This window comes from Grammomys surdaster, unplaced genomic scaffold (assembly GCF_004785775.1).
Source record: "Grammomys surdaster isolate TR1022 unplaced genomic scaffold, NIH_TR_1.0 170, whole genome shotgun sequence".
Taxonomy (NCBI): domain Eukaryota; kingdom Metazoa; phylum Chordata; class Mammalia; order Rodentia; family Muridae; genus Grammomys; species Grammomys surdaster.
In genome coordinates, this window is record NW_021604618.1 from 22,336,917 (window position 1) to 22,358,675 (window position 21,759).

Sequence of the window (21,759 nt, forward strand, 5' to 3'; positions counted from 1 at the left end):
TGCTAGGCTGACCGTAATCAGAAACTATTCCAACCGCGTTAAATCCTAGTACTTGGAGTGGAAAGGAGGTTTTGTGTGTGTGTGTGTGTGTGTGTGTGTGTGTGTGTTTGGCAGCATCCCAAACCTTTTTTTTTTTTAATGAGTTAGGAATTAAATTTCAGCTATAATCTCTTAGGCCTACCAAATATCAACCTTAGGCATGGGGGCGTGGTTATCAAGGTTCTCTAAGGGTCCACGCCTGATAATACCGTAAAAGGCCTGGTTCTCTCAATTCTAAAGCAATGTTACGTTGACCTTCCTTTAGGAGCGGTACCCACAATTACACTGTGCAGAATCCCGAGACCTCTGCGTTCACGGTTCATTCTTTGGGTCCGCCCCCTTAGGCATCGATCGTCCAATCGGGGACCGATCTGCTACAGACCGCACCCCCTTCACTAGGCCCCGCCTCTCCAGCGCGTAGCTAGGCTCAGGCTCTAGTTCGCGTTTTGAGCCGCTGGTGCCACCATAGCTACTGCCGCGGCTGCCGCGGCGGAGCTGAAGCCGTCGAACGCGATGCCTGAGGGCTCTGTGAGCTGGGCCCGAGCGAACGAGGGCGCTGACGAGTAGTAGGGGTTTCTGGAGTGGGCGGTGGGTGTGGGGGACTGAAACGGAGCTCCCAAGACTGGGGTGCGGGAGGGAGGCTCTCGCATTGGATCGGGCCAGCGCGAGCCCCGCGGCCAGCGCGGTGCTTCGGCCCCTTGCCCAGTGGCTTCGGAGGCCTCCTCCCTTGGACACCTCAGTTACCATGGGAACACTTGGGCTGTAACCGGCGCCAGACTGGTCACCAGCCCATCCCATTCTTCAGTTAAACGCCTCTGGCAGGCGTGGGCCTGACATTTCTTCACTCCAGGGGTCGTCCTCCCCTTGTAAAAAATCCAGCAGTATAGGGTGGGGATGGGGAGTGGGAAAGCACAGGGCAATGCCCAGAGTAAGAGTTGGTGACAAGCAGAAGACACCTCCTGTGATGCTTCTGCCATCTCAGGCCAGTGAAAGTGCATATCCGAAGGCCGTGTTGAGCGAGAAGGCAGTACCGCTGTTGAGATAAGTCCTAAGGCCAGGCCAGGGACTGTCCTTAGGGGCTCCTCGTTATGATGGCTGGAGAAGGATCAACCATTACTAGCCGCATCAAGAACTTGCTGCGGTCTCCATCCATCAAATTACGCAGAAGTAAAGCAGGAAACCGGAGAGAGGACCTCAGCTCCAAGGTGAGCCCTATCGGGAGACACTTCTTACCTATTCTGCCCTCTCCTGCACTTTGTTCCCTTTTTTACCTTTCTCTTTCTTGGGGGGAGGGGGAGGGTGGGCAATGCGAGGATGAAATTCTTCTGTTGCCTTTAAAAGGTCATATACGCTTATCTTTGACGATCTATTTTGAAGTCAGAAGAACAACAGCAGGCATGGGCGGGCATGCAGATGCGCAACCATGGCTTGAAGAAGTGCATAGGAGGAAGGTAACCTGGATTTAACAGGACCTCAGTCCAAACTAAGTGTGTGCTTGGGGAAGCAAGTTGACATTTTATGACTCAGTTTCTCTTCGTGGAAGAGGACAGTGAGATCACATATTCAGTAAGGACCTAGCTGTGACTAATATATTAGTGTAACAGTTGGGGTTATAATGCCAGACTGTACTAGCAAAAAGAAATATTCTAGTACACTTCATCTAAGAGAGCAAAGCAATTTTATGACAAGCTTGGTGACATGCCTGTAATCCCAGCACTAGGGAGTCAGAGACAAGTTCAGCCTAGTCTAACAATTTCCAGGTGAGCCAGGGCTACATAGTGATACCCTGTCCTGTTCAAAGATGCAGAAGATTCGACTGGCAAGATGGCTTAGCTGGTGACACCTTTGCCAACAAGCCTGGTCTGACTTGGAGTACTTGGAGCCACACGGTGGAAGGAGTGAACCAACTCCTGGAAGTAGTTCTCTGACCTCCATGTGGGGATGCACACACACAGAGAGAAATAAATGTAAAATGGTTTATCTCTTTACAATAGTTAAATTGATTTAACTGGAACTTCTTGGTTTCTCATGATAAAATGAAGGAGCCACGTGTCTGCCAGAAAGACAGCTCCCCTGGTGCAGCACTGCTCGTTTCTGAGTATTGTGTGCCAGCATCCTTTTTCTGGGCAGATGGTCATCTTCCATTCTTACCCATGTCTGGGTTTTGGTTCTTATACTTGTTTTTTATTTGTTTGGTCTTGCTTCAAGGCGGGCTCTTGTCACATAGTCTGGGATGGGTTCAAACTACAAATTCCTGCTGGAGCATCCCAACTGCTGGGATTTTCTGGCATGCCCGGTTTACACTTTATTCAGCTTTGAGGATTCCCACAATTTTGGGCATAAGAAGTACAATACACTTATTTAATCCCTTGAGGGGATCTGAAGCATTGTTCCCACAGGATCAGATTAGGTTTTGTGTCTGAATAGCAGCCCACAAACATAGTAACTCTGTGTGGTACAGGATTGCCAAGGACAGTCCTTAGAGATAGCAGCATATTGTTCCCTTGCCTGTGACTCTGTTTCAGAAAGATTTGGAGTTTAATGTACAGCATGAGAGTTCTGAGAAGGGTTACTGGGTCCCTTAACAGAACCGTGATTGGCTTTGGTAAAGTGAACAGCTTTGCTGTATATTCTAGCAGAGATTCTACTGAATTAAAATTTGCCACATTATTATGGTGGCAGAATTAGTGCCCCTTTCAAGGATTCTTATTAATAATTGTTCCTATTCTCTAGAGGCAGAAGAATGGGTACTCCAACTTGGAAACTCATAGATATAACTTTTAAAAAAACTTTTGTTTATCATTATAATTATATTGTGACGTGTGGGTGTAGGTGCACATGTGCCATGGTCTTGTGGAAGTCAACATGGCAAGTACTCTTGCTTGCCAGGCCACCTTTGCTGATTTGTGGCAGCATTATTGAACCAATTTTCTCTTATCTTTTGGCCCCTTTTCTGGCCAAGACTAGTAAACACAGTAGGGGTATATTATGGGAGTCTACCATGAGTGCTCTAGAATCTGGAAGATCCCGTCACTATTCTTTAAGACTCCCACATCTATCATCACTAATGTGTTCTACAAGTTGAGTGCCTATTGGGTGACTAAGTGGTGATGAATAAAACATTATCCTTGCCACCGAGGAGCTTGTAGCTAAGTTAGACATGTAAACAAGTAATTACAACCAGATTTGGTAAGTGCTGTTCTAAAAATATGCACTAAGTTATTAATGGGATTACAGGGGAAAGAAATTAGGAAAGACCTCACAGAAGAAGGGATATTTGAACTGAATCCCAAGGTAAGAGAGGATCACTCTAGGAAAACAGTGAAAGGAAGACATCTTTGGCATCACCATTAAACATCTTGTTCCAAGTAGGAAGTTGGTGCTGACCTTTTACATTATGTCACAAGTGTCTCTGTGCACCAACCTTCTCACATACCCCACAGTGAAGTCCTTCTATGTAAGGTTACTCTAAAATCTTACTCTGTACCCATATAAGACCTGGCCTATGAGTCCCTAATACATGGTAATTAAGGTAATTGTGGAATGGATTCATGGATATTTGATTTTACTTTGTTTTCATTTTATGAGACATGGTCTCAGTGTAGCCCAGGCTGGCCTGGGAGTTCCTATGAAATCCAAGCTGCCTTCAAATTAGACATCCTCCTTCCTCAGCCTCCCGAGTGCTAGGAAAGTTTTGGACTACTGTCCCTGGACATAGTAGCTAATTTTGAAATAAAACTTGAAGATAAAAAGACATGCCACTTGGAAAGTAAGAAAGGAGGGATCAGGGTGACATTATGCAATGACCTCCTGTTTTAATTTTTTTCAAGACAAGATCTTGCTATATAGTAGCCCTGACAGGCCTCAAAACTTGCTTTGAACCATACCATTCTGTATCATAAAATTTTCTGCTTATTTCTAGTTCTGTATCTGTCTTCCAGAGCCAGAGCGACTTCCCTGATTATTTCTGCTACCTTGAAACCAATCTCTAGTTGTCTTTTTTATGTGTCTTCATTTTCAGTTTTTTTAAAGGTTTATTTATTTGTGTATTTTATATATATGGGTACTTTGCATATATATCTGCACACCAGAAGACAGCATCTGAAGTTGTGAGTTGCCATGTGGGTGCTAGGAATTGAACTCAGAACCTTCGGAAGAGCAGTGAGTGAATGCTCTTAACCACTGAGCCGTTTCTCCAGCCCCTGTGTCTTTGTGTTCTTTACCCCTTTCACAGCCCACTTTGAGGACAGTGTAAGCTAGACAGTTAATGGGAAAGGAGTACACTGTTAAGAGATGTCAGTGCAGATGGACTGATAAGAAGAGCTCTGATCTCTTGAAAAATCAAAACCAGGATTAATGAAACAGCACTGCTCATTCAGGGCTTTTTATTCAGGAAAGAGCCTTTAAAATATGGTTAAATATGGTTTAAAGCCGAGATGAGAACCAATAATAAAAGGTGGCAGTTTAATGACTATTGGGAGATTAGATAAGCAACGAGATCTTATCAAGCTTTTCACAGGAAAGGGGGTTTCTATATAGAGTAAAATGGAGAAGACTGGTTTGAGATTTCATGCCAGGTCTGCAGATTTGAAGAACTTGAAGCTCTCAGTTGTAAATAACTTTTAAGCCCAAATCCTGTACATTTGTCGTTCCCCACCTCTCATCTCAGCTGAGGCTGCGTTTTCTTTAGGAAAGAAATGTGTATGCTCTTGGTAGCTAATCTTCTTCTCTCCCCCTTTTTTTTTTTTTTCCTAAAGCTGAAGATTTTTGTATAGATGCAACTTGGGTGGTTCTATTTTTACAAAGGACAGAAATGGACTGAGGCTGAGCAGGCAAGATTGAAGTTAGGGACACAAAAGGATCCTTTTAAAAACCATCTTTCCTAGTCACAAGTAATCTGCTGCAGGTTGTGTATTACTCTCTCTGATAACATCAGGCAAGGTAATTTTCTTCTAGTCCAGTTTTATGATTGCACAGCTCTTCTTGTTCTCTCCTATGTGATTATATGGTCTTACTTTGGGCCTTTAATATATATGGTAGCTCTAAGAAGGGTATGTAGGTAGGTTTCTTGAAGGAGCAAATACTAGCTATAATCTGATTTCAGACTTTGCTCAGTTTTTGAGCCCAGATATTAGTATAGAAAAGCCTTTTCTTTTCCCTTTTTGTTAGAGGGAGCTGTATTTATTCTCAAAGCACTTGTGAATCGTAAGTGCTAGTTTGGTGCTGACTGCCTGGAAGAGTGGTTAGTAAGACCTCAGATTATTAACATTTTAAAAATAAGCATTCTAGGGCCTGGGGATGTGGCTCAGTTGGTAGAGTGCTTGCCTGACTTGCACGACACCACAGGTCCCATCCCCAGCACCATATAAACCAAGCAAAGTTGCACACACCCAAAGAATGTGGACTGGTTGATACCAGTCTGGATTATATGAGATTCTGACTCAAAAATACAAAGAAAAGAAACGTTTTCTCAGGACCCATTCTCACTGTGTGGAAGCAGAGCCTCATGAAGTGGAGTTTGGTAGCTGGGTGTGTATTAAGTTCTGTCAGAAGCCCACCATCAGTTATGAACCTCTGGCCTAAGTTGTTTTTATATCCAAGTCCTCATCAAGGTCTGCTGACAGCCCAGCAGTCCAGCCTGAGACATATGCTCCTTTCCACCAATAGTTTTGTATTCTTCTCTGCCTTCTAGACTCATAGCTGCACAAACTGTCGGGTGGGTCTAACAGAATTGCACTGCTGTGAGGTCAGACCTATGGAGTCAGTTGTTGTCTTACAAAGATAGTTCCCCAGGAGTTTCCCTTTGCCATCAGGAGCAGGAAACTAGATGATACCATCTGTTGAGCCCAGGCCAGCTCTACGTCTCACCCTTCCAGGAACAGCTCACTTTCGGACTCCTAGGAATGAACAGATTTCATTGTTTGGTATATACTCTCTGAATTCTCCACTTGGGACAGATGAACAAGAATAGAGGTCTCAGCCAGTAGCTTAGCCCCACTCCCAAGCCCCTTAAACTCTGTCCTCTTGCCTCCAGAGCTAGGATTATTGGCAATGCCACCGTGCCTGGCTGTGGTGTGTTCTGAATTAAGGCTTATTGGTTATCTTGAAATCCTTGGATCAGGTGATACGATGTAAGCAGTGCTGCCCTCCTGGCTTTGATCATCTTCCTTCAGTGGCTCTAGCCTTTAAAGTGATCCTCCTCTTTCCTGAACCCAGTAACACCTCTTCCTTTTTGTCTAAAAATATCCTGGCCTCTTCAGGGTCTGAGTTGTCTCCAGAGTCTCTGCCCATCTCCTTGACCACACTCCCTCTAGAATCCCTCCCTCACTTTGCTGTTCTGGCCAAGTTATCCTGTTGGATCAGCCTTTGGTATTTTTTTTTCAGTGCCAGGATTAAACCCAGAGGCTAGACAGACACTCTCCTGCCACACTATATCATGTCCCCAAGCCTTCCCTCACCCCCATTGAATGCTTAAGTTCCTACCAATTGGACATTGGAATTCTCTCTCTTCACTTCCATCTGTCACCTATGTGTTCTCATATCTTGATGAATGAGGAAACACAGGTAGATGTGAGGCTTCTGCCTGATTCTTTGCCATACCCCAACCCTTTGACTCTCCAGCTGGGCTTGGAACTGTTATTGCCCTTCTGAGAGCAGTCCAGGGCTTGAAATCTGTGACTGTTTATTCAAACTAAGCTTCTCTGTGAACATCGACTATCAAGCTGTCCTTAGAGATCTGTTGGTTTTACTTCATATTCGGACAGCGATGTTGTTAGGGAGGGGGGGAGAAGCTACAGTGTTTTCAATAGGCTTTGTTATGTTAGGCTTCTGTTTGCATTGCTACAAGCTAACCTCCTCATTCTCCTCCTTCTGTCCGCCTCCTTTGCACAGTACTCCCCCACTCCAGCTCTCTCAGAGTGCAGGCCCAGGCTGACCCACCTTCTTTGGTGTTTACTGTTCTACTGCTGTGAGAATTCCCTCTCTAGGGAAACATCAACTGCACCTACTCCTTCCTCATAAAGTTCCAGTGACAAACCAAAGTCACATTTCACCAGAGTCGACCCTGGGGAGCCAGTGGAGTTTATTGTGCTTGCTACAGAGCATGGTGGGGGTGGTGACAGGAGTTTGGGGGACTCTAGAGTAGCCATACTGAAAAGTCTTCACAGGACATAGATGATGGCTTTTCCATAGCTCCTCCCACTTAGCCTTCTTCAGCTTGTATGCTCTAGCTCCTCTCCAGACACCCTGATGGCATGGTTCACATGCAGTCAGGGCAGAGTCACCTAAAAGTGTCTAAGAGGTATAGGGGAGCAGCTGTAATCTCAGGAGAAGGTGCAGTGACCAACCCTCATGCCCTACTGGGAGAGGACATCAGCAGACAGTTTGATGGTGGTTTCTTAAAAACTTGCCTCATTGGATGAGGATGGCAGCTGCTCTGCTTGGCTTTGCCTTCTTTATTTTTCTTAAGATGAGAACTTCTTCTGTAGCCCAGGCTAGCCTTGAACTCATGGTAGTTCTCCTGCCTCAGCCCTGCCTCCCAGTGCTGGGATTAGAGGCTTGTGCCACTCCCACCCTTAACTGCTTTTATGTTCTACTTAAAATTTAAAAATTAAGGAGGGCAGAGATTAAGGGGAAATAAAAGTGAGCATGACCGTCACTTTTCTGTATTATGTATCTGTCCCAGTAGAATCTCCCATTTTCAAAAGAATGTCTAGAATTTTGATAGCCAGTCTATGGTGCACAGGTTGGAGAAGGGGGAGTTTGTTTGTTTGTTTTTTAAACGATTTATTTATTTTTTATTTTATTTAAATTGGTGTTTTCCCAGCATAAATATCTGTGTGAGGGTTTTGGATTCTTAGGTTTTGAAGTTTTAAGTGTTGAAACTTTTCCACATCTTTCCTTACTTTGCCCTTGTAACAGCAAGCCCATATAGTGCTGCTTTTGGAAATTTTTTTTGTCTATTTCTTTTTCTTTTACTTCTTTTTTTTTTTTTTTTGACAAATCTTTGCTGAGTATTGCAGGCTGGGTTCAAATGCACAGCCCTTCTGCTGCCTTAGCCCGCTGTGTGCTGGAGGTATGGATAGTATCACCACACCAGTTGAGTTCATAGTGCTTCTTACCTAGTTCTGAAGGACACTTAGAAGAGCTCACAGTGCAGTCTCCTCTTAGAGAGCTGGGGAGTACATTTTACTCCCTCTCACTGCAACAGAAAAAGTGTGTAAGGCTTTTTCCTAGTCTGTAAAGCAAGCATTTGTCAAAGACTAGATTTTAAGCTCACATGTCTCATCCTCCCCTAACATGGAAATGAGGTTGAAGATGCTTTCTCTCTTTTCTCCTTCATTCATAGTTGAAATTTAAATTTACTTGAAAATCTTGGAACACTTAGTGCAGCCATCTGGCTGCTATCACCCTCCACACACTGTCAAATGCTCTTTTAGAGGCCTCATGAGAAGGGGGCTTGTTGTTCTTTGGAAATGCTGTTTTTTTATTGGTGCTAAGGATGGAACCTGAGGCATTGGTCTAATAAGCAAGAGCTGTGCTGTCCCTGGGAGCCAACCCTCCCCATGTTGTTTTCGATGCTAGCATCTCACCAGTCTGAAATCCAGCTCACTTCAGTGGTGCTTCCCCCATCTCCTTGGATGTTCACCTGGTCCCTTAAAGGTGCTGGCATGTAACAGACAAACAAGAGTCCTACAAATATGTGAAATGCAACATGCAGAAGAGTTTATGAAACATAATAGTAGATCATGAACAATTGCTTCTACCATACATGCTGGAAACTGATGTCAGTTCAGATGGATACTAGGTAGCTGAGCTGGAGTTCAAACCTTGGCTTCCATAGTTCCAAAGCCCAAATGTAACCATTATTCTGTATCCCTCCCAAGGGAATCTTTATCATCAAAAGAACGTCTACAATTTCAATAGCCGGTGTACAGGTTGGAGAAGGTGAGGGTTGTTTGTTTTTTAAATGATTTATTTTTCTTTTATGTGAATTAGTGTTTTTCTAACATAAATATCTGTGTGAGGGTGTTGGATCCCCTGGAACTGGAGTTACAGTTGTGAGCTGCTATGTAGGTGCTATGAATTGCTCTGGAAGAACAACAGATGCTCTTAACTGCTGAGCTATCTTTCCAGCCCACTGAGGAAGGGGGCAGGTTGTTTCGTTTTATTTTTGCTGTGTTTTGTTTTAGATACACATTTTTATCAGGGTGTGGTGGATTGGCACAGATCCGTAATCCCAGCACTTGGGAAGTGGGGACAGGAGGCTGGAGAAAGAATTCAAGATCATCCTCTTGTCAAGATCATAGAGAATCCAGCCTGGCCTACATAGTACTCAATCTCAGAAAAAAAAAAAAAAGCCCACACTGTGACCACACATGCACTCACCCTTTTCCATACCTTCCCTAGCAGGTCAGTATAAAGAATTTCTCCACAGCTGGCTTTAGACCCATGTCTAGCAACCTTTGCCTGTCTGTATTCTTGCTGTCCTTCTCAACCTGGCACTTTCCTGACTGCCTCCTCACAGTTGGCCATGGGATATGTTAGGAAGCATTTAACTTGTGGGTCTGTGAGTAATTGAAGGTCAAGTTGTTGCAGCTGTGTGGCTCCAGATGCCTGTGAGCAGATACCTGTGAGCCAGAGCAGTTGATGCTGCTTTAGAGTTAGTGAGGAGCGGAAACTGACAGACGCTTTGGTCATTTCTAGGGTTTCAGGAATGGCCAGGTTTTCATCTGAGGTATTGTTTGGCAAGATGATTGAGTCTCTTGTGTTCTTGAGGAGGACCTAGTGTAATGCTAGATCTTTCCTCCAACTGGGCCCATTTGTTACTTTAGCCTATAACCAACCTTGTTTTTTAAATCATGAGAATGCTGAGTGAAATCTTTATTTTTGTGAAACAAAACAAAACTATCCCAAATGCACCATGCCAGCACTGACGTGAATGATGACAAGATTCGATGAATTTGAACAACAGAAATGAGGTCACTTGCTCACCTGACTCCTTTTATCTGCATGGCTCCAGGGTTATAAGTTTCCTCTAGCAGATGTCTGCCCTTACCTGACCTCAGGTCTGGGTGGTTTTGATTTCTTCTCTCAAGTAGGGAAGTGTGATCCTTAAGTGCAAAAACATGGGTCTCAAGGCATGCTCCCCTGAATTGCTTACACCCAGGCCCCCTTACACACACACACACACACACCATCCTCACTTCAGAGGGAACTGGCTAGTGTCTTATTTGATTGGATTCTGGTGCATTTCAGAGCTGTGGTGAGGCTTAAAGGAGACTTAGTGACCATGAAAGAGTGGTATAAGGCCCAAACAGCTTCACAGTTGTAAGGGGTGCCTAATATTAACAGCACAAAGATTTGTGTACTATCAAGGAACCTAGTTTGCTGGTGAGATTTAGTTTCTAGTTTCCATTTGCAAGAAGTCCCTTTTTGCAGGCTCATTGTCTTTTGTTCCAAATCTTTAGTACTTTTCCTTGCCAATGATATAGAATGCTAACCAAAAGGAAGGGTTAGTAATGGGGTGTGTGTGTGTGTGTGTAGTATATATGCATATGTGTGCACACATGTTCACACTTGGAACCCTGAGAAGTTAGCTGTCCTGCGCCATCACTTCTGCCTTATTCCCCTAACACAACATCACTGAGCCTGGATCCAGCCCAGTGACCAGCAAACTTCAGCACTCTTCTCTTTACCCACATGGTGCTGGGGTTATAAGATCACACCCACTTTTTACATGGATGCTGGTGATATAAACTCAGATCCTCATTCACAGCAGGCATTCTTTCCCATGGAGCCATTTCTTCAGCCCACCATGCACTCTTTGATACTAACTACATTATAATTTATCTCGGGGCTTTAGCAATGAGTTTGTTGCAATTAAAAGTCAAACTAGGGGCCAGAGAGATGGTTCTGTGATTAAGAGCACTAGCTGTTCTTCCAAAGGACTTGGGTTTAATTTCCAGGATCTACATGGCAGTTCACAACCATTTGAGTAATGCCAAAGGTTCCAGGGGATCTGATAGCCTCTTTGGACACATAGACATGCATGAGGTGCACAGACATATATACAGGCAAAACACACATATAAAGTAAGTCAGACTAATGAACTTAAAGGGATGTGATGACCCCAATTTTCTATGTTAGATCAAAAGCTATTGGTGTTTGTTTTCTATTGTAAGCTATTGAGTATGTTTTCTAATAGCAATGCCTTCCAAAAATTAGAGAAATATTTTTCCTTTGGAGATGCTAATTCATTTATATTGAACTTTCAGTCTAAGAATTTAAAGTCAGTGTGAAAACATATCAATTTTATAACCCACTGAGATTATAGTTTGTGACTGCAGTGAAATTTTTATTTAAACAATTAGGTGGAGCTGATCTTTTGGTGAATCCATGTAGTCCCAGAAATTATGCGACTTAGGCAGGAAGATCAATAGTTCAAAGCCAGCCTGGTCTCAGGAAGAGCTTGTCTCAAAACAGACAGACAACAACAAAGAAAAAGAAGGTGTGTGTGTGTGTGTGTGTGTGTGTGTATGTGTAAACCCCACTAAATATATATGAAGATTTGAGGGAATAGATACAGTCATACCTAACTCATGCTATTGATTCAACAGCTAGAATAATTTGGTAATACTCACTAGAAGAAACACTTCATTTTTGTTGTTTCTTTTCTTTTTAAAAAGATTTATTTAGTTAGTTTATGTATGAGTGCTCTATCTGCATGTACACCTGTATGCCAGAAGAAGGCATCAGAACTCATTATGGATGATTGTAAGCCACCACATTGTTGCTGGGAATTGAACTCTTGACAGAATGGATACTTGTATGAAATAAAATTCCTTGTATTTGCTGAAAATAATGAAGTCACTCTGTCTTTTGATGTGTAATGAAGTATAAGATATATATATGTAAAGCAACAGCAGATTGTAGAATGCTTTGGTAATGATTGCTTGTACATTTTTGAAAACATACACATCTAATAGTATATGCACAGAAAAAGTGAGGCTGTAAACATCACTTGTGAGTATTAGTTACCTCAGGAAGAGTTAGGTTATGGTGGGCTGTCACTTTAATTTTATAAGACTTGAACTTGAAATAACAAGCCTGCATTGTTTTTAAAAGTAGAAAAAGACAGTAAAGATGAAAATCTCTTCAATTAGAATGTATTTCAAATTTGAATATAAAATATTTGAAATCTAAAATCTGTATTTATTCGTTATGTTACTGAAAATATGTCTGATATCAACTTGGTGGTTTGGGATACATACACAAATATTCATATATTCATATATACACACATATATTCATACACATACATAAGTGTTAATGGGATAAAAAAAAATACTTTCTTGGGGCTGGAGAAGATAGATGGCTTGGTGGTTAAGACCACAGCTCACAATTGCTTGTAACTCCAGCTCCAGGGGATCTGACACCTCTGACCCGCTGTGCTCTTACACTCATGTACACATACCCAACACACACACACACACACACACACACACACGGGTGTGATAATAAAAATAGAATCTTCAAATTTTCTCTTGAGAATCCCTGATAACATTGTAAATTTGAGATCTTTAAAACTATTTTCTCATTGATGTTTAGTCAATAAAATGTCTTGATGCTTTTAAAGCAATACATGTTTTATGAAAAGAGTTTATTCAAGGGTACTGTAGAGAAGCAAATAATGAAGAAACTATCCCAGAGTTTCAATTCCTCGAGAGACCACTGAAAAGTCAGACTCAGTATATGCCATTTGAACTGATTTGTAGGAAAGCTAGAATTTCAGTGTGTGGTGGTGGAAAAAGAAGAAATACAAGAAATACAAGCTGAAGCTTGTATTGGGACTAAAGAATAATCCAGATTGACGAATGTGCATGTGTCTTTTAGGGGAATAGTAGGAAATCAAATTTGAATCAAGGTCTGGTGATATAAGGCACAAACATTTACTTAGTAACAAGGACCCCTTGAAAGTTCTTGAGCAAGAAGAGAGGGTAAAGTGTACAAGAGGGATTGATGTGAGCACCCTTGCTCCATTGGGAAAGTGGTGAAGGCCTTGGGACACGGAAGGAGTCTTGTGGCGCAAGTCTGTAGGCAGCCAGAGCACTAGGGCCTCCCCACACCCAATCAGTCGTTACACATTCACTTTACCCAGTTGGCTAGGCGAGGAAACGGTGAGCATTCGCCCTGCTGACACAATTGGAAACTAGGAGATCAAGGGAAACACTCAGCTGTGTAGATTGGTAAATGCCCCTTTTTTTGTTGTTACTTTGGGACAGGGTCTCAAATAGTTTGAGACTATATGAGACCTCAAACTTACTATTAGCTGAGTTCCTAATCTTCTTGCCTCTGACTCCCTGGAATTACAGGTGTATGCTGCCACCTCTAGCTTTAATTAGGCTCATTTAAGGACCAAACTTCATTCAGTTCATAAAGCTTTGAGATTCTGCTCTTAGTATAGAGAAGTCAGACAGTAGAGGGGAAAATCCCCTCCCCCATCAGGTCTGAATTGAACTGTCTCATATCTGCTGTTCTGGTAACCATGGAAAAGCAAGGGAGGGCCAGGAGGCTTTCCTCTGTGGAGGAACTGGGCTATTAAGGCTGCTTACTATGCTTACCAGATGTGGGCACATGCTGGTGACTGTACTAAAACTGTCTCTTTAACAGAGTCCCTTCATTCCCTCTCCTTGGTCTGTTGCTTTCTAGCTTCTTCCTTCATCTGCACAGAAAACCAGACTCTCTTCTAACACTGCAATGCCAGCTCCCTTGGACACACTAGTTAGTTCTCCATATTGATCATTGGAAGCACGTGTTAGCTCTCCATATCGACCATAGGCTGCATGCAGCATAGCCCAGACATAGCTGGATTCTGACCACAAGTGGTCCAGCATTAGGAAAAGCTCTGTTTCCCCCCCCCCCCTTTTTTGAGACAGGGTCTCTCTACATTGCCCTGGCTGTTCTGGAACTCACTATGCAGACCAGGCTGGCCTCAAACTCATAGATATCCATCTGCCTCTGCCTCCTAAGTGCTGAGATTAAAGGCATGCACCGCTACACTCTATCCAAGTTGTGACATTAAAAAAAAAAAAAATTGAAGCCAGGGCTGAAGAGATGGTTCAGTATTTAAGGAGCACACTGTTCTTGCAGAAGATCTGATTTTGCTCCCAGCACCCAGGGCATAACTGCCTTTAACTCCAGTTCCAGAGGACTCTGCAGGTGTCCTCACTTGCTCTCCCCCGCCCCAACACACTCACAAAATAAATCTTTAAAAACTAAATAAAAACATGAAGCTAATATGAAAGGCATGTATTGTGCCCCTACCTTATCCTGATAACCTTTGTCATCTCTTTTCTAGTGATTTTGCTGTGTTTTGAGATGGGTTGGCCTGGAACTCACTACTTATTATGTAGCCCAGGCTAGCTTTGACTTATAATGGTCCTCCTGGCCTTAGTCTTTAGAATGCTAGGATTACAAATGTGTGTTACCATGTTCGTCCTCCACCATTCCCCCAATCTCCCAGGCTGGGCTTAGAAGTTCTTGACAGGCTATGTGTACAGTAGAACCGGTCTACACAGACCCTTTTGTCCCCTCAAGTATTATCACAAGACTTGAAGTGCTAATTTCTCCTTTTGGTTCCAGCAGGAGCTAAGATTTGGAGAAAATGGCAAAAAGCTTTAAATATAGTGCAAGACAGGTATAGTGGTGCACACTTTTAATCCTAGCACTTGTCAGGGAGAGGCAGGTGGATCTCTGTGAATTTGAAGCCAGCCTGGTCCACACAGAGAGTTCCAGGATAGCCAGGGCTACAAAGAGAGAGCTTGCTGTAAAATAAAATAAATATTCTAGTTCAAAATCTGATTCTTAGGATCCCTTGGAAAGCTTTTCTTTTTCTTTTTTTCTTTTTTGACCCAGGATCATCTATGTTGTCCAGGCTGATCTACAGGTCCTGGCATCAAGCATTTTTGTCAGCCCAGAAGTAACAGGGACTTTAGATATGAATCTGGGGAGCTTTTAGCATGCAGATTAATAACCCTTTCTCGTGTTTTTATTTAGACCCGTGCAAAGCCAGCTGTGGTTTTGTGCCTGTAGTCCCAGCCTGCTTGGAGGCTGAGGTAAGAAGGGTGTTTGAGGCCAAGAATTTGAGGCCATCCTAGACACTTAGGGAGACCTGCCTCAAAAAATGTGATGGGGGCTGGGAGATGTGTCAGTCGGTAAAATGCTTGCCACACAAGCATGAGGATCTGAGTTTGATCCCAGCATCTGCTTGAGAAGGTGGCACACACCTGTGATTCCAGCACTGGCTCCCTGAGGCTTGCTGGCCAGCCAGATGAGCTGAATTAGCAAGCTCCAGCTTAGATAATAGAGTGTCTCAAAAGTGAAGTGGAAAGCTATAGAAGAAGATGCCACATGTGCTCGTGCACGCGTGCGCGCACACACACACATACACACACACTTGCACACACACATGCATACAGTGTTGCAGGATAGGGGAAAGGGTGTAGGCAATGGGTGGAACTGCTATCTGGGGGTTTTGGGGTGTCTTGAAGTAATTCTATTACTAGGGAAAAATTAGGCAACCTTTATTCTAGTTTGCTAGTCTCCAGGGACTTGTGGCTAGAGGATCTCTAAGATTATTTCTTCCAAGCAGTAGCAGATTGACCTTCCTTAGAAGCTTAGGGTATTTTAATCCCAGCACAGGAGACTCCACTCAGCTCCCATTAATTCTGAATTGTTGAGCAGAAAAGCTTTGATTTCTTCCTATTGGAGACCTTGATTTCTGGTGGTCTTTGTAGAAGACAGTACCGCTCTAAATTAACCACAGTAGGTAAAAATCAGGCAGAGTTGAGAAGCAGGTCTGTTGGCCTGCCCTGGAAGGATCCATTTTGCTCTACTTATCTCTAACCAGATGACACTTTATGAATTGCTAGAGTCCTTCTGTCTCCTGGGTCCAGTCACTGGGTCTCTGCACAGCTGCCTAGGTTTCTGTGAAAAACCTTCTGGCCTGCTGCAAAAGCTCCTCTGTGGCTTTTGCATAAGTGGCAGTTTTTAGAACTGGGTGGAAAATGTGCTTTGTGAGATCAGAGTGTAGAGAACAGACAGGAGACTGTAAACAGTTTTTCTTAACCTGTAGGAAGGGAGGGAACTTAACAGGGTCTCTGGCATGCTTGTTTATGGAAACAACAGGCCACGTTTGTCTGGAGTGACTTACACTCCTGGGGTTCATCACTTGCATTGAGTGGGATTTAGAAACTGGGAAAAGAGTGGGGAAGAGGAAGCTGGGGTCAGTGAGATGGCAACAGAAGCAGATCGCTTTCCTCTCAGTTGTTGGGGTTCTCACCAGTTTGAGGCAACCATATCTAGATGACCCTGGCTTTTTCAAAGTGACTCTGGCTTCTAGTGCTGCATCATGAGGGAGCAGTCCCTTCACAGCATGAGCAGACTCCTGGTGTGCTGATTCCTCACACTAAGAAAGAAAGACAAAAACCTTCACAGTTTACACCTGATTCAGGCAAAGAAGCCTCCTTAGCAGAGCAAGTGAGCAAGCTGGGGACACAGGAGGCTGACTAGCAAGAGTTGAGGCCTCCCTACAGTTTCCAGGCTGTGTGTAGTTGAACAGTCTGGACCTTCTTGGAACCAGTGTGGATGGCTGTGAGGTCTGAGGAGTCCTATTCCTGTCTCCTTTCAGCGCTCATGCTGACTGGTGCTCCTCCCTCTCTATTGCTGGGCACCTCGTCTCTTCCATAGTATAAAAATAGGTTTTCCCCAAAGCTGTGCTGAGTCTCTCCCTGTCTTCTGTCTCCTCCTGTCTTGCTGGGAACACTTCTCAATACCTATATCTAGCCCTAACTTCTCTCCAAGCGTTCATCCTGTTTATGCTGCTGAATGGAGTGCTCTGTAAGGTCCTCTGAAAACCCCAGCACCTTGAAAGGACAGCACCCTGGCCCCTGTGGACCCAAGTCCTGCTGTTGACCATGGCAATGCTTTACTTGCTATTTCTGAGAGTCAGAATTGTGTTTTATTTCCCTCCACAGTTGTACAGTGCCCATTTGTTGCCAGCTTCGTTTGCTCTTTGTTTTTGGTGTGTATTGTTTCTGTGCTGTTGCAGCTATCGGCCTGCTTGTGTAGGTCTCATTACCTCTTACCTGAGCTGCTCTGCTAGCCTCATAAATGTCTCCTGGGTGCTTTCGTGTTCTGTTTTTCTCACCAAATGTAGCTTGGGTTCCCCCCAAGGCCTCCATAACCTAAAGATTACAATTTGGCACTCAAGGTCTTTCTTGAGCAAGGTGTAGTGGCATATGTCTGTAATCTAAAAACTCAAGAGGCTGAGGCAGGAGGATTGCCATGAGTCTGAGGCCAGCCTGTGCTATGTAGCAAGTATCAGAGCAGCCAGGACTTACCTCAAACAAGCAATTCTTCCTCATCCCCTTGTATTCTACCTCTCTAGACTTAGAATTTTCTGGAACATAATTTTACCTATTCTGTCATCCTTCTGTGTTTTCACCGGTCAAGATCCTGTGAGGAGACCAGCAAGATGGCTCAGCAGATAAAGACACTTGCTGCTAAGCCTGATGACCCAAGATTGACCTTGGGTCACATGGTGGAAGGAGAATACAGACTCCCCCAAGTTCTTCTTTGAATGATGTATGTGTACCATGGTACATAGATGCACACAAAATAAATAAATGTAATCAAATAAGTCCTGCCTGGGCCACAATGCCTAGTCTCAAAGTTTTGAAAGAAACTTTATCTCTAAATGCCAAGAAGGAAACACCACATCCCCACTCTGCACCGTTAGGTTGGATCACCTTAAGCTTTCTTGTTTCTCTTCCCTGAACCTTTACCAGATGTCACTATCTTCTTGTTGGGGACTTTTTGTTCTTTTGGTGATCTTTGTCACACACTGGATTACTCTGTAGCAGATCATTCCCCATGGTTTTAAAGAGTGTGGGTGGGACTTGTATAGCATAGCATCCTAGTGGCTTTCAGACTTAAAAATAAATAAACAATAAATAATTTGTGGCTGTAGCAGATGGCTCAGCAGTTAAGAGCACATACTGATCTCTTCCAGCATCCATGTCAGGAGGCGCATAACCACCTGTAACTTCAGCTCTAGGGACATCTGACGTCTCTGACTTGTGCAGGTACTTTCACTCATGCTCACATATTTGCATACATCTGCACTCAGCAATGCACCTGCACATCCCTACACTCATGTGAACACACCTGCACACAGACAGACTACTTTTTAAAAATTAAAATTATAAAGTGATTTATTTTTATTTCATTCATATTTTTGCATACATCTATGTCTCTATATAATTTGTGTGACCTACCCTTGGAGGTAAAGAGAGGGCATCAGATCCCCTGGAACTGGATTTAAAGACAGTTGTGAGCCTCCATGTGGGTTGTAGAAGTTTAACCTGGGTCCTCTGGAAGAGCATCCTGTGCTCTTAACTGCTGAGCCATCTCTCCAGTGCCAGCTTTCAGACTTTTGAAAACACCCATTAATATATTTTACATTGATTTTGAATATCCAGATATCCTGAAACAATTTTCAGTGGCTGACTTGATTCTGCATGATCCATTTTTATTCTGTTTATTCATTACTAACTAAATTAATTTTAAGTCCTATTCCAAGTTGCAGATTCCAGTTGGAAAAACTGTTTTGTCTAGTATGACTAAGTGGTCTTCCACCCTTGAACCACCTTTTTCCCAGTACTTAAACACAGACTTTATTTCTCTCTCAGGGATAAACTGTTACAAAGTTATTTTACCCATTTATCTCATTAGAGTGAGGGAAATATTGCCTACCTCCTTTCCCTCTGGAGGATATGGTATTTCTCTGTCTATTTCACACTGCTAGTGGTGGGTGTGTCAGCACTCTCTCATAGGCTACTATAGAACTCTGCCCTCCATGAGCCTTGCTTCAGTAGAAAGATGACACCAGTTTCAGGCTGGGAAAGGCTCTCCTCTATTTCAACACCCTCTGCCTGCCAAAGCAAGAGCTGGCTCAGCCTCTTAACATGGCTGCCTTTCCAGCTTACACTGCATTGTGGATGTGTAGATCATGGCAGGGTATAAAGGGGGTGCCTGTTCTTGAGTCCTTGCTTCTGTAGGAAATAGTTGTGTGTGTGTGTGTGTGTGTGTGTGTGTGTGTGTGTGTGTGTGTGTAATATATATATTAAATATATATATTTCAAATGTATTTTAATATATATATATAAACATATATATATATAAATATAATTTTGTCTATATAGATATTTTTGCCTTCATATATGAAGGTCACACACATGGCAACTTGCTGGACTATGTTCTCACCTTCAACCATGTGGGTCCCAGGGATTAAAGTCAAGTTACTAGGGTTAGCAGCTCATTCTTTTACCCATTAAGTCTCCTCATCAGCCTGGGTTGGGTTTTAGTTCACTTTCAGTTATAGTCTGTCACAGAGGGGAGTCAGAGGCAGGAACATAAGCAGAGGCCATGGAGGAACTCTGCTCACTGGCTTGCTCCTCATGGTTTGCTCAGTTTGCTTTCTATACTATGCAGGGCCACCTGCCTGGGGATGGTACCATCCATAGTGGGCTGGGCACTTCAACATTGGTCATCACTCAAGAAAATGCCTAACATACTAGCCTACAGACAGTATGATAGAGGCTTTTTACTTGTTGACATAAAACAAAACAGAAAACTAGCCAACCAGCACAACTAGGAGAATATTAACCAGCACAACTCTATTAACTGAAATATACCCTGGTTTGGGAGAGTTTTTTTTTTACTTTTTTTTTTTTGCTTTTCCATGACTCATCAATCTATCAAATCTCTCGTTTTCTCTTCCCCTCCTGCTCCTCCCCCTAACTCCTCCCATAGACATCCTCCATTTCTCCACCCCTCCAGTTTTTAATAGCCCATAGAGTCAATTTTGTGGTGCTCACATACTTGTTGGGTGTGGGGCCATCTACTGGAATGTCATGAACCTTCCTTAAAGAAAATTCATACTAGGAGGCAGAGGAAGGCCAGCATCTCTGAGTTTGAGGTCAGCCTGGTCTACATTGTGAATTCTAGGACAGCCAGAGCTATGTAGAAACACCCTATCTCAACAAAATAAAACAAAACAAAATCCCCCAAACAAGCTTGACTGTCCCTCCCATCTCAGCCACTGCCTGCCGCGCTCCCTCCCACACGTCACAGTCGCAGTGCTGACTGACTGGCTTGATCGTCACAGGTCTTACACAGGCCCCCACAGCTGCCTTGAGTCCACGAGCACAGTGGTCCTGTTATGTCCAGGAGGCATCGTTTTGCTCTGATCCTCCCCAGCCTTTGACTCTTAAAAATCTTTGCATCCTGTTTTCCTGATGGTCCCTGGGCCTTGGCAAGTATGCGTGATGTTAGAGGGCCTATTTGTAGTTGAGAGCTCCACGGGTGCTCATCTGTACTTTTACTAGTTGTGGTTTCTTTTTTCCTCTCCTTTTTCTTTCCCTTTTTATTTTATTTATCTTTGAGACAGGGTCTTTCTGTGTAACCCTGGCTGTCTTAGGAATCTCTATGTAGAACAAGTTGTCTTCAAACTCTCAGAGATCTACCTGCCCCTGCCTCATAAGTGCTGGGATCAAAGGCATGCACAACCATGCCTGGATAGTTCTGAGTTAATCGACCATCCAGTATACAAAGAAATGCCCCTTAAGAGGTCTAAGGGCTACTCTAATCTATGGGCAGAAACATGATTTTAGAAGGGCCCCTCAATACTCTCTTTACCTGACAGTATAATAGTAGTAGGTTCATCATCATGTCATGTGGGAGGTGTGATTTAGTGCCGCAGATGGGGATGGAGAGGTGACTCAGTGCTTAAGAACACATGCTGATCTTGTAGAGGACCTAGGTTTAGTTCCCAGTACCCACAAGGAGACTCACAATTGTCTGTAACTCCAGTTCCAAGGATCTGATGCTTTCTTCTGCTCTTCTCAGGCACACTTGTTGTACACATACATCCATGCATACAAGCACTCTTACACATAAAAATAAATTAGTCTTTTTTAAGTGCTTAGGATACATAAATAAATGATAGAACTCTGCGTTCCGTCCTTGAGGGCTCCTGATAGGGAAGCATGTGGGATGAGATATCATCTTACCGCTGTGCACGCTGTGAAGATAGTCCAGCCGAGTAAAGGCCAAGTGACCCAGAGAGGCCTGAATGGCCTTTCTGAGCAGACAGCCTCTGAGCAAAGGCCTGACTAAAGTCACTGTGAGCATAGCTAAGGGAAGGACTGTTGAATCCATGGAACAGCAGATGCAAAGGAGGACACTAGAGTTTGCTTAAGGTGCCTGTGGAGCCTGAGGTAAAGGTGGAGGTGGCTGGGTAGAGGCAGCAAAGAGAGTATAGGAAATGATCTCAGAGAAATGGCCAGAGGCTGGATGATTTAGGCCTTTCCAAGTTTAAGTCAAATGTTTGGATTTGAACTCTACGGGAGATAGGAGCCATTGGAAGGATTTATGTTTACAAGAATCATTGTGGCCTGCCATGTTGAAAAGATTGTAGCAGGCAGGCCTAAAGCTGGGAGAATATTTGGGAGTTATAGTCATATTCCAGTTGAGAGATGGTAGGCACTAGAACTTATTGGTGCCCTAGTAAATATTGCAGAATCCCTGAGAATTGGGAGAGTCCTGGACTGACTGCCATGTTAAAGTCCTCCCACTGCTGAGGCAGGGCTCCCAGTG

The 21,759-nt window shown here is 43.5% G+C and overlaps 1 protein-coding gene across 1 annotated transcript in view; it reads left to right on the forward strand.

The window, feature by feature from the left end:
* The first annotated feature begins 751 nt into the window (after window positions 1–751).
* The window catches only part of Mapkbp1 (mitogen-activated protein kinase binding protein 1), a 52,137-nt gene continuing 31,129 nt past the window's right edge, over window positions 752–21,759 (forward strand). The window contains exon 1 of the mRNA XM_028767039.1: window positions 752–1,244. Within this exon, the coding sequence (XP_028622872.1) occupies window positions 1,128–1,244 (117 nt within the window). The 5' untranslated portion in view covers window positions 752–1,127. The remainder of the gene's footprint in view (window positions 1,245–21,759) is intronic.